This window comes from Rhinolophus ferrumequinum, chromosome 7, assembly GCF_004115265.2.
Source record: "Rhinolophus ferrumequinum isolate MPI-CBG mRhiFer1 chromosome 7, mRhiFer1_v1.p, whole genome shotgun sequence".
NCBI lineage: Eukaryota > Metazoa > Chordata > Mammalia > Chiroptera > Rhinolophidae > Rhinolophus > Rhinolophus ferrumequinum.
The window spans coordinates 52343063-52356593 of record NC_046290.1 but is presented as its reverse complement, the minus strand read 5'-3'; the positions used below and the strand labels follow the sequence as shown (position 1 = coordinate 52356593).

The 13531-nt window shown below is 38.5% G+C and overlaps 1 protein-coding gene across 4 annotated transcripts in view; it reads left to right on the top strand.

Annotated features, from left to right (window-relative positions):
• The window catches only part of ACOT12 (acyl-CoA thioesterase 12), a 79557-nt gene that overhangs the window by 60752 nt on the left and 5274 nt on the right, over window positions 1-13531 (top strand). For 2 of the 4 annotated variants that reach the window (XM_033110173.1, XM_033110170.1), the window contains one exon: window positions 4430-6530. The exons of the other annotated variants lie outside the window; for them this stretch is intronic. In XM_033110173.1, the coding sequence (XP_032966064.1) occupies window positions 4430-4435 (6 nt within the window). In that variant the 3' untranslated portion in view covers window positions 4436-6530. Of the gene's footprint in view, window positions 1-4429; window positions 6531-13531 lie in introns of those variants that run through there. 4 annotated transcript variants of the gene reach the window in all.

Here is a 13531-nt window from a genome sequence, read left to right as displayed (position 1 = left end):
CTGGACGCCAGGGACACAAAGCTGAAGACTGCTTCCCCCGTGCTTGCTGGAACTCACAGTGCAGTGGCCGAGAGGGATGGGAGGATCAGTGGGGTGGTAGACACCGGAAAGGCTTCCTTGAGAAGGTGACCTTTGAACTAGACATCGCAAAACAAATACCTGGTGATATTGGCAGCGGGAGGAAATAAGGGCTTTCCAGGCAGATGTGTGGTCAGAGTGTTTGCGCAGTGGGAGTGGATCTAAAACAAGACATTGAGAACCTATTGGGTGGAGGGCGGTGTCTCATGGTCCTGCCCAATGCTAGTTAAGCATTTAGTTGAAATGTTACACTTTGTAACCAAAGAAGTTATCTTCTTAAGAGGAAAACCCTGGTCTCCGAAACAATTTTATCTCAACAACCCTTCCCAAACGGATACCATCACCAGTTGGGGGAAATGGCATCAGCATCCATTCAGGTCACCATGACTGCTACTCTTATTGCCATCATCATGCTGGATCCGTTTTACCATTTAACTATCTGTATGCTTCTTTGTCTTTACTGCTACCTCCCTTGAGGTAGGTTTCATCGTGTCTTACCTGGATTGCTAGCAGCTGGTCTGGGCATTCGTTCTTGCTTCACTCCAAATCCATTTCTCCTGTCTTAGTCAAGTGAACTTTTGAAAACAAATCAGATAGTTGCTCCTCTGCTTTAATACCATCCATAGTTTCCCACTGTTTTTAGGGTGAAGTTCAAACTCCACACATGGTATTAAGTCCCTGCTAACTTCACTAGCCTCACCCTGCAGAATTTCCCCGTCTTCTTTGAGCTCCATGCATAGGAACCTTCCTTCACTTGCCACGTGCCTTGCCATCTCCAGGTCTTTATATATGCTTTTCTCTTTGTATGCTACTCCTCCTTTTCTTTCAATTTCTTACCTTTCAAGGCTTTTAACATCTTATTCTCTAGTAAGTCTTCCAATGCCTCTCCCCCCTACCCCCAGTCTAGGTCAGTCTCCCATTGTACATTCATGGCAGTCTATACTTCCTTACAGCAGTTTTTGAGTTTGTAATGACAAGGAATTGTGTAATAAGTGGTTTATTGTATCCCCATTGGCTGGTATACAGTTAGTTGGTACTCAGTTCATTTTCGTTAACTAAATACAGAATAGGTACTTTGCAGTGTTTGTTAAAACAAACTAGAAAGTGACCTGAGTTTCTTTCAGAGGATAAAGTCAATACTGTAGAAATACTAGGATTTGGAATGGTATATATCACAAATATTCTAGGTCTTATGGTGGGGAAATTTTAAAAAAGACAAATCCTCCAGCTCTTGAAGAGGGGGGGTCTTTCTAAACCATAGAGCTACTCATACCATAATGTTCTTAACCAGCTGGCTTCAGGTTCTCAGCACTAACCTAGTGATATTTCATAAAGGGATTTTCTTCGCAGAAGTCAGGTAGTTGCATATATTATACCACTAGAGGGTGCATTCAACTAAAACTTGTCCTTTTAGTATTGAGCTAAATTTCAAACTAGAAGGTTTTTATTCCTGGAAGTGAAGGAACATGATCTCAAGTTGTTTTTGTGGAAGTATATCAAATAAAGATTAGTAATTTACTAAAAATGTCATAGAAATTCTTTGAGATTCAGAAGAAATTATTACTATTACTACTGTGTACTGAATGCTTTACAGTTATTACCTAATTAATCCACCCAATGTCCTGAGAGGAAGGTACTATTATTTTCTCCATTTTACAATGAGGAAACAAGGTCAGAGAATTGAAGTAACACATCCAAGGTTACACATCTAGTAAGAGGTTGAGTCAGGATTTGAACCAAGATCTCAATCCAAGGGTGTGAGCTTTGCTACCTTGTAATACTGCAGGGGATTGTTTGCCTGCTTGAACCCGCTTTAGAATGGACTTTACTGAGTTACCCTGGCCCGTGTGAGATTTTTGTTTTAGAATATGTTCTCTTGTTCAAGGGATTATCTTATTAAATTTTTCCATTCAGATATCACTGAAATACTGTAAATGTGTTATTTTTCATAACAGTGTTATCCACAGGTAAGAGGATATAAAACAGGAAGTAATTATAAAACACATGTTCATGTAAACACCGTGTTTCCCCGAAAAGACCTAGCTGGACAATCAGCTTTAATACATCTTTTGGAGCAAAAATTAATATAAGACCCGGTCTTACATTATAGTAAAATAAGACCCGGTCTTATTAATTTTTGCTCCAAAAGACGCATTAGAGCTGATGGTCTGGCTAGGTCTTATTTTTGGGGAAACAGGGTATAAGATTTCTACAAACTCTCTCTTATCCTGGTAACTAAATTCTGGACAAAGTAATAAAAAACAGCTGCCTGAGGATTCTGAAGAGTAAATAAAAGCAGACACTTGAGGGGAGTCAAAATCTGAAGATGCAGCCAGCACCTTGGTGCGTGTGTGCGCACGCCTCCCATGAGAGTGGGCCACAGTCACAAAGTGCATGAGCATCTAAAATTGTGATAGAAAGCCCACCGTTATCGTTCTGGCTAAAGGAACCGGAGAAAAAAAGCATGCCTGGATAACCAGGGAAGGAAGAGAGCCACAAAGAGGATTCCTCTACTTCTGTGTATGAATCCTTCACATCTCAAGCTGGCGCCTGAATCCACTTGTACAAGACAAACCCAGAGGCTGAAAGAAATGAACTGAGGGGACAGCCAGATAGCTCAGTTGGTTAGAGTGCGAGATCCGAACAATAGGCTTGCCAGTTCGATTCCCACATGGGCCAGTGAGCTGTGCCCTCCACAGCTAGATTGAAGGACAACTACTTGGAGCCAATGGGCCCTGGAGAGACACACTGTCCCCCAATATTCCCCAATAAAATTTATAAAAGAAAAAAAAAGAAATGAACTGAGATTTGAATTGCCACCCACAAAAAGACAAAGCCTATAACACAAATCTAAAGTTATTTGCCTGCTTAAGTTTTATTTTTTTGTGAGGAATAAAACAACTCAGAATATATGAAAAATAACATTCACATGTCCGGGATAAAATTCAGCATGTAAACTTACCACTGGTTTAGTGATACTTTGAATTCTGGTCTTCAAGAATTATTCTTGAATTCTTCCCTAATTTGCCTGCTAGTATTTATTTTTCAGAGTCCTCAAATAGCTGATCTATGTATTATGTTTTATAGGTTCATTCAGTGAAACACACGGAGAGTGTGCTAATTACATCTTACCTGGAATTGAAACCACTGCCTTTAGAATTTAAATCCTTATTCTTGCCTGGATTCACTCAGTAAGAGGTGCTTGGCCAGCGTGGCCGAATTGACCAGTATGTGCTGCAGGACTAAGAGTGTCCAAAGCCTACCTGGATAAGCCAGCACTCCAGCTGAGTCTCACTAGTGTGAGCCACTTCAAAACAACTTATTTAGCTATAGAGTAATTTGGGAAGGGGAATAGTGAATCTAGAAAAGAAGCTAGGACCAGATTTTGCCAAATTAGAAGAGTGAATCTAGAAAGGAAACTAGGACCAGATTTTGCCAAATTAGGATAGTGAATCTAGAAAGGAAGCTAGGACCAGATTTTGCCAAATTAATGTTTTTATGCCAAATGAAACTGCATTTAAACCTGTAGCACTTAAGCAATGAAGAACTGTACATAGATTTTTAGATATGCAAAAGGTCCCATAAAATAGGTCTAGAAAAGAGGGTTGTTTATGGAAGAATGTACCTAATGCAGTGTTCAGAACTGTCTGGACACTTACTGAACTTCATTTAAATATACAGAAAAGTAAAGCGGGAGAGAGGGGAAAAGAATTAATGATCGTACTGTTAGAAATAAAAGTGAGATCCAGACCAGTGACATTCTAACAGCTTCTTTTTAAAAAATCTGTCAGTGATTTTTTTTTTTAGCTGCTTTATGAACCCTTACAATAAGGCCCATGGGTAATAGAATTATGAGTTCCTTTTTTCTTCTTTAAATATCATTTTATAAATGTTACTCAATGAGTATGCATTACATTTAGAATCATTAGAGAGTTTTTAATCTGTGGAAGTTTTGAGACAGCACATGAGAATTTCCAATTACATATAGATTCATAGAAATACATACCTTTACACATTTTGTTATTGTTTTACAGGCCAGTAAACGAAGTGTCAGAGAAGTTAAGTGATTACCATAGGACACACTGAATGATAGTTTTATTACCTGTCCTGCTCATGAAGATGGCCCAAAATTTTTTTGTTTGTATTGTCGGTTTTCTCAATAACAAAGTTACAAGCAGTGCAGGCACATCTCATTTTATTGTACTTTGCTTTATTGCGCTTCACGTGTTGTGTTTTTTACAAACCGAGGGAAGACCCTCCACCATCAAAAAGATTGAGACTCACTTTATTGCGGTGGTCTGCAGTTGAACCTGCAATATCTCTGCGGTATGTCTGTATTACTTTATTTCAGAAATGAAAGAAAATGGTATCTGAAATGCCTAACAGGAGAAACCCATCAGTGGAATTTGCTTGAGGTTGCTAAGCAAAAAGGAAGAGGAATAATATGAAGTTTGTGTTCTTCCCTGGAAAAGCTTGACTCTTTTTCATATTCTTTTCTTAAACAGGAGAAACAATAACATTGGAAATACTAATCACAAAAATGATGTGGCCTTGTTATTCTCATCTCACCCTCTTCTGGTTTGTATCTCAAGTTCAAGTTTCTAATCATGCTTTTTAGTGGTTAGAGTGTCAAGTGTTTCAGATGAATACTTAAACCTAAATTGCATGTAAGTGGTAAGATTTGCAAGCTTTCTTCTCTGAAATCACTTCCCCCCTTATCATGTCTGAGGAAATGCTCCCTGATATGGGCCTTAGACTGTGCCTTCAAAGGGAGTAACGGGAGGTCTGTAGTTACACATAGAATTCTATAAAATGGGGTATGTGAAGAAAACACATTTTTTGATAGTTGCTATTTGTCAGTACCTCAATAAATGCTAGATACATAAAAATGACAGAGTCCTTACCTTTAAGTAGCCAGCTGCCTGTGAGGGTAAGACATGCAGACTGGTAAACCACTAGTAAGGTGATAAGTGAAGGAATTACAGTGGTAGTACCAATTAACAGATAAATTCTTCCTGGGAGATTTTTGGAAAACTTCACAATAGAATTTGTTTCAGAGAACTGGAGATAGAGATAAGGGAAGGGATAGGGAGGAGTCAATAAAGAAGAAATAATGTAACCATACTCTCCAATAAGCAGAAATGCTTTGTGTAAATGAGGTACATGCGGACGCACACATACATGCAGATTGAGAGAAAGAAGACGTTACGCTAATACTTTATAAAGGATAAAAGTGAACATAAACCCAGTGGCCAAATGTTTAGTACAGATTTAATAACCACTATAAAAATACCTTTAAGTCCCTGGGCAAAAAATAATAGATGGTTTAGGATAAACTAATTTAAGAGCACCACATAGTAGTAGGAAAAAAGCAGCCCTCCAAAAAATAAGGCACAGAAAGAGGTCCCATAAATATTTTAAGAAACATTTACGGACCAGGAAAATGTACAAAGTCATATTGTATGTATTCGGAAATCTGTGAGCAAATGATAGCTCTGTGAAGATGAATTGTGCACCGCCCATGCCCCAGAATAATCAGTAATCTATTGACAGTTATGCCAATTGATGATAACCCCAAGGAGGGCGCTTGGAATCGTGCCCAGGTGTGCCCAAGGCAGCTCAATATGGAAATCAATAGCAAGTTTTCAAATGGAATATTAGCTACATTGGGTGTGTGTGGCTTTAGATATCTAAACAGTGTTTTGGAGCAGGAGTGCAGACCAGGTAGAGGGACTTCTTTTAAGAGCTGATCTAAATGTACAGTCTTCAGTCTCTGTGCGTTGCTACTTTTCTTATATTGGGCATTTGTTTTAACATTTAGGATGGTGGTGGTGGTAACAGCAGTGTGAGTGTGCTTAGTGCCACTGAAATGTATGCTTAAAAATGTTTTACATTGTACATTTTGTGTATGTTTACCACAATTTTAAAAACAGAAAAATGGATATTTCACCTTTTGGCGAATAGCATTTTCACCTTGATTCTCTTGAAGTTCACTTTTTATATCTTTATTTACTATTTAAGAAACTATTCTGAAATTTAAGAATCAAGTTGTTATCCATGTAGTTTCCCTTTCTTATCACAAGATCAATTATCGATTTGAGTTTAGAAAGTACTATTTATGGAACACAACATTTTAAAAATAATAATAGCCACTCTTCAATAAGTCATATACTCTAAAGCTTCCCACCCAAATAGTTTTGAATGTAACACTCATTATATACTAATACTCATTTGCACTTGGGGAAAACTAAGATACAGAGAGCTTAACTGACATGAAATTTGTCAGTACTGGATGATTTAAAATGTCTGATCCCTTTGCTGTGCTCAAGAGTATTGGTCATGTGACCTTCCTGTGGTTACCAAATACAGCAGCCTCCCATTACCCACGGTTTCACTTTCTGCAGTTTCAGTTACCCACTGTCAACCTTGTTTCGAAAATATTAAATGAAAAATTCCAGAAATAAATTCAATAAACAATTCATAACTTTTACATTGTACGTTCTGAGTATTGTGATGAAATCTCACACCATCCCGCCTCGCCTGGGACATGAGTCACCCTTTGTCCACCGTATCCACTCTGTAGACATTTCCTTCTGGTTAGTCACTTAGTAGCCACAGTGGTTATCAGATCGACTGTAAGCGTCGTGATGCGGGCAATTCAGATATGCCCAAGAGAAACCATGAAGTGCTTCCTTTAAGTGAAAAGGTGAAAGTTCTCGGTTTAATAAGCAAAGAAAACATTGTATGCCGAGGTTGCTAAGATCTACATTAAGAATGAATCTTCTGTCTGAAATTGAAAGGAAGGAAAAAAATCGGTGCTAGTTTTGCTGTCGCACCTCAAACTGCAAAAGTTACAGCCACAAAAAAAGGAATTGTGCTAGTTTTGCTATTGGCCACAGTGCACGTAAGATGGAAAGGCTTTAAATTTGTGAATGGGAGACAGGAATAGAAATCGTGTTCAGATTGTTGGCAACGTGTGTGCCAAGAACCATTGGGCCAGTGGGAAGATTTCAGTAAGGAACCCCCTGAAATTAGTGACTGCATTTATATAACCTTTATTCCAGTATAATTGTTCTATTTTACTGTTAGTTATTGTTGCTAATCTCTTACTGTGCCTAATTTATAAGTTAGGCTGTATTGTAAGTAGATACTCGTATGTTCAGGAAAAACAGTATATATAGGGTTCAGTACTGTCTGTGGTTTCAGGCATCCACTGGTGGTTTGGAATGGGTCCTCATGGATAAGGGTTACTACTGTATTTCATTCTGTTATTTACTGAGGCTAATATTAAAATACACATTGATACCTGGCAAATATTCATCTTTCCTTGCCAATTTCATATTCTCCTGAATCTCATAGTAGAGCCCTATTTGGAGGTAGGTGGACTCTTCCCCACACATACTCATGATGAATGTATTCCTAGAAAAGATGAAAAACAGGGCCCTATTGGCTTCAAAAGTGCTAACAACTTAAAGGAGAGAAAAATGACATCTCGGCAGTATAATGAGGAAACTTGGAATCTGAGAGAGAACAATTGTTTAGTTTCTATTAAAAAAACGCAAAAACTGGATGGCAAAAGACAGATAAACTGATCTCTATTTTAATTAAGCTAAACCATTAGGCCATTAAGTGAATGTTGAAGAGATGTGCCGGGTAGTGTGCTGAATATAATGTGTTACTTAAAAGCTTTAATAACCAAAACTTTTTACCTGCCTGCTACAGAGAGATGTGATTGCACCATCAACCAAATTGTTGTCAAATGAAAAAAAAATGCATAAAAGACGTTAAAATCAACCCTCTTTTACTCATTAAAGTCTTCTAGTGCTTCATTAATTTTAATGGTATAATCTAGTTCTGATTGAAGTGCACCTGAATGCAGTTAGTACCTCATCAGGACTGATGAGTTCCAAGTAATTCCGTCCGTGTCTGCAGGGTGATCACACATTCCATGTCTCTGTTTACATGTGCTCTAGGCATGTTTGCCCATGCCTTCAGCCACACAGCTTTTACAGTCCAAGAGCCCACTCTCTTCTTTTTTAGCCCACCTGCCCTACTTAAAAGAGATTTCTATTGTCAGAGCTGCTTTTATACTAACAACTGAGTTTTGTACAAACAAAAGATTTTGTGAAGGTGCCAAAATATGACATCTCTTCCCCGAATCTTTGGACAGAATATAGACATAGCCTATATGAATCAAGTGCATTTTTGAAAAGTAGGGAGTCTGATGTATATGTTAAGAAGTAAATGACAATATCAGTTCTTTGTATTTCCACTGTAACTCTTAAATATCATAAAACAATTTAAAAAAAAACAAACTCTTAAATCCTACTTTTACAATTCCATAATTATCTCTCTCAAACTAGATTTACTCGTCAAATACAGGTTATGCTTACAGAATGAATACATGATTAATTATGGTATACCTCTTTAACGCTTGACCTCTGGTGTGGGTCTTTTCACAGCTCTAAGATAAGTAACTCATCAAACATATGGGCCCAAAGCAAGAAGGTCAGACAATCTAACCCCATCCCCACCATAGGAACAAACAAGGAACTAGACATTAGTAACAACTGGGTAAGGCTTTCTCCAGTGATGTGAAAGGCCTGTCCAACAGTTGTGATCCCTCCATCCTCCTTTTCTAGGTTCCATGATAGTCATTTGCCTTCTCTTCATACAGGTTTTTCACAAAAGGGGTAAAATGGAGTTCATTTGGCTTCCTTTTCTGAATCATCTGGTTCCAGTCTTGCAGTTCTTAGTTTAGTCTTTGATCCCAGGCAGTTCTTTGGTTTATTCTTTAGCTAATCTCCATTATGTGCAGATTTTTCTAGTTTAAATTTCAGATGGCAGTTTTATTTACTTTTTTCTTTTTTTGAGGTTTTTGAGGCTCCGTCATATCTGATCTGTTTCTCAATAAAATTTTAAGCCCCTATGTAGTTCCCTACAAATACAAAAAAAATAAGAAATATCTCTAATGTAGAAAGATGGTGATTATTTCATTTCTACCTTGATTATTGGATTAAATACAGCAAACACCCCATAATTTTCCTCCATTTAAATTAACAGCAGCTATGTATCCCTTCACATTAAAAAATTAGGCTTGATTCGATTTTAAATTTTAAAAAGTTATGAAATATTTTTGACATTCGAAAAAAGACTAATAGACTTCTGACGTCTGGGGACCAGCAGGTAAGAAGAGGAGTCGTCACTGAAACGGGTGATCAATCCTGACAGCAGAGGAGACAGCTGCTTTTTACACACTGGGACAGGGAGGAATAGGTGAGGAAACCAAGTGAGGCCCTTGTACTATTGGAATCAGGTGTGAAACAGACCAGGCCCAAGAAGGATGTAATTACAAGGCCTCAGGTTTTAAGGTTTAGCTCATACAACAAAGTAAGCCACCAAAGTCTGCCAAAGTGATAGATGAAGAGGAAAGTTTAGAATGGAAACTGGAGGAGGTTGAAGAGGAGTACCAGTTACAGCAATGGGACTTGAGTCCATACCACTCACTTCCCTTTCATAAGATGGTCTGTAGGAAGACCGATCCATGGGGGCCACGAAGAAGCGTCTCCCAGAGTGAGTCTGTGATGCAAAGAGTGGACCCTGGTGGCCATGAAAATGTATCACCGAACTCTTCTCTTGCACGAAAACTTCAGTGACTGCCCCTGTAGGTCAACCATCATGTTCCTACTAAGGCCAGGCTTCCGGTGGTCTGCTTTCAGCTCGTAAATGGACAAGGCTCATTCTTCTTGCCTTAGGAGATGCAAGACTCTTCCAACAGGCATGAAGACGCCCCTTGGCCTGCATGAAACCTTCTTGGAACTGTTCTGTAGTCTGCGGCTTTTCCTTCCCAATCTTCCTTTCTTTCCTCGCAGTCTACTGCCATGGTTTGAATGCATCTGCCTTCTCCTATTCCCTCCCCACAAAAATCACTTTCACGTTGAACAGTCTTGACATCTGCTTCTTGGTGGGTCCAAGAAGCTTTTTGGTAAGTCCTCTGGATTCTTTCTGATAACTTCGCCTACTTGTTCTATGGAATACTGAGAGAGGAATTTGTGTATTTGTTTCCTCTTTCAGTTCTGGCCATTTGGGCTTCATGTATTTTGAAACTTGTTATTAGATAAACATATTTAGAATTTTTAAGTCTTAATGAATTTACATGTACCTACACATGAAATGTCCTCCTTTATCCTTTTCTCTGAAATCTACTTTAATAATTGAATAGAGCCTGTGAAATAATAGGGAAAAATGTATCTATATCTCTGCCCTCGGTTCCTGGCTCAGAGCTCCTAAAATCCTTGTAATTTCTTAAGTGATGAGAACACTAGGCGCATCTTTTGTTCTAATATTTCATCTTTGCTTCTGGTTCCTGACACAGCTCCTAAATCCCTTGGGATGTCCTAGGTGATAGGAGTGTCTTTCATTCTAATAAGGTGACTCTTGGTGGGCTCCTAGATAGCTACAGGAGGGGAGCTGGTCACCAAAGGACCAAGCCATGACTAGAAGCTTGGAATTTCCACCTATGCTCCATCCTCTGAGAAGGGGAGAGGGACTCAAGATCAAGTTAATCATCAATCATGCCTTCGTGATGACACCTCCAAATAGGATCAATATGAAGAAAACCACTTAGGCATATCATAGGCAAACTGCTAAAGAACCTAAGTCAGAGAAAAATGCCACATTACATATAGAAGAACAAATATTTGCATAACCATGGACTTTTCATCAAAAACCACGGAAATCAGAAGACAGTGGAACAAAATATTTAAAGAGTTGAAAGAAGGAAAAGAAGAAAGAATTTAATGTTTATCGAGCCAGGTAATTAGGTCTGTGACTTCCAAAATGTGAATTTCATCCTATTAATGTGTTGTGAAATCAATTTAGTGGGTCACAATCAGCATTTTTTAAAACTGAAAGAATAGGATGGCATATAATAGAAAAATATCATAATGCATCTCAAATAGTAAAGATAAAAATTACGTGAAATTTTTATTTGGGTTTTACATACATACACATTCATACTTGCATAGTCATATATGTGCACTAGGTTCTAATGAAAAGAAAAAAAATGTAAGTCGCTGCCTTATATTATTTAATAACCATAAAAATTTTGTAAGCCATGAATTATTTCCATTTTACAAATGAAATCAAGACTCTATTAAATAATTTTCCCTCGGTCATATAGCTGGTTAATGGCTGAGCCTGAATTTAACGCACAGTTTTTGACCTCAAAACAACTTCTTTTGGCTGCTCTCAAAGCATGCTCTTTTATTAATTTTGGCCTGAGGGTAGAATAACCAGTTCCCTATAAGTAGACATACTATGACAGCACAGAAGTCAAAGAGAATGACCCATGTTTCTCTTCCCCCGTGAAAGAGAGCTGGAATGACGGCTGGGAAGCCATCAAAATCTGCTCTAGCTGCAGTCTGCCTCAGATACAAGGAATAGAGCAAATTAGAAAGATCCCATGACTCAGAACCGTGCTCTATTCCATCATTGCTTTTTGAATATTGATCAAAGTAGATCTTAGTAAACAGGAATTGCATGCTATGATTGACTACTTTGGCTGAAAGATAAGGCATTTGATTAGAATTTTAATTAATACTTAAAAGTCTCTATCTCTTCTAATTGACTCATTTTTCACATAATTTTTTTTTAAATTTCGCTGTAACATTGCCAATGTGCTTGTTTCTTGTGGCAAAGTATAACACCACATCTGCAAACAGGATCATGTTCAAATGTTTGGCAATGCTTGAGGAGAAAGGATATTTTTGTATCCAATTCAGGTGCTATTACATGATCTGAAAATTGTGTGACAAGCTATCAAGGAAGGATATTTGATGAATGTGGAGGATTTCAACAAAAAGTGAGGTGCCAGACTGAGTGTTTAGGAATCCATTTTAGTCTTGGTTTAAATGACTGTCCTTAGTTAACATCTTTTCTTAAAGAGTAAAGTCGCACATGAGTACATTTCTGGTAGTACACTAAAAGTCAAACAGCCACACAAATCAAGAGTTTCAAATGTAGGTAATTTAAAGATTAAGTACTAACAGTTTGTATGCAAGCCAATATTGAATGCAAATGCTAGTGTAGTTATGAGTAGATCTAACGGCCAATGATGAGAAATGAATTAGAGAAAAATACAACGAAAATGGACAGAGACGGTAACTGTACTTCATACCTTAGATCTTCAGTTGATTCTTGTTAATGAAATTAATAATATTGTTTGAGATGTTGTGATATAGATAACAAGGCTTGCTTTCCTTTTATATTAGTAGCCATATATTTTTTTGCCAGTGCTTGTTTTTCAGTTTTTTTGTTTTGTTTTGTTTTTTTTAGATTTTATTGGGGAATGGAAACAGGACTTTATTGGGGAACAGTGTGTACTTCCAGGCCTGTTTTCCAAGTCAAGTTGTTGTCCTTTCAATCTTAGTTGTGGAGGGTGCCGTTCAGCTTCAAGTTGTTGTCCTTTCAGTCTTAATTGTGTCGGGCGCAGCTCAGCTCCAGGTCCAGTTGCTGTTACTAGTTGCAGGGGGCACAGCCCACCATCCCTTGCGGGAGTTGAACCGACAACCTTGTGGTTGAGAGGATGCACTCCAACCAACTGAGCCATCTGGGAGCTCAGCTGCAGCTCAGCTCAAGGTGCCGTGTTCAATCTTAGTTGCAGGGGGCGGAGCCCACCATCCCTTGCGGGACTCGAGGAATTGAACTGGCAACCTTGTGGTTGAGAGCCCACTGGCCCATGTGGGAATCGAACCGGCAGCCTTCGGAGTTAGGAGCATGGAGCTCTAACCGCCTGAGCCACCGGGCCGGCCATGTTTTTCTGTTTTTTTTTTAAAAAAAATGTTGGTATACACCTCTATCTGGTCTCTTCAGCTTATGTTTGCTTATGTTTCTTTAGCTGTATGAATTTGCCTGCCTTTACCACTTACTCTTATAAAACCTTTCAGAAGAGGTACCAAGAGGTCTGTAGGTTTGCCCTAAAGGATGCTTTTAAGGGATATTCACAGATTATAATATTCCTTTGTTTTTATTATTTATTCAGCAAACCCTTACATAGTACTTACAATGTGCTGAGCACTTCTAAGTGAACTTTACAAATATGAATTACTTTTATCCTCCAACAGCCCGATGAGATAACCATTATCATTGTTCTCATTTTATGTAAAAGCAACTAAGGAACCTAAAGACTAAGTAAATCACTTAATGTCATGTAGTGGGAGAGTTGGGTCTTGTACCCAAGCAATGTGGCTGTAGTAGAATCAACGTGCTTGGCCACCCGTCTTCTCAAACTTCTATGCCTCTGTCCCTAGAATGCCAGTCACTGCCTGAGGTTCTGATCCCTTGTTTGTCTACAGGCATTGATTATAGAACACCCCTCCACCCCGTCCCTTTCAGCGTGTTTAGCATGTCCTGAATTATACTGAGTGTGGTTTCCTCTTCTAAATTTCTACCA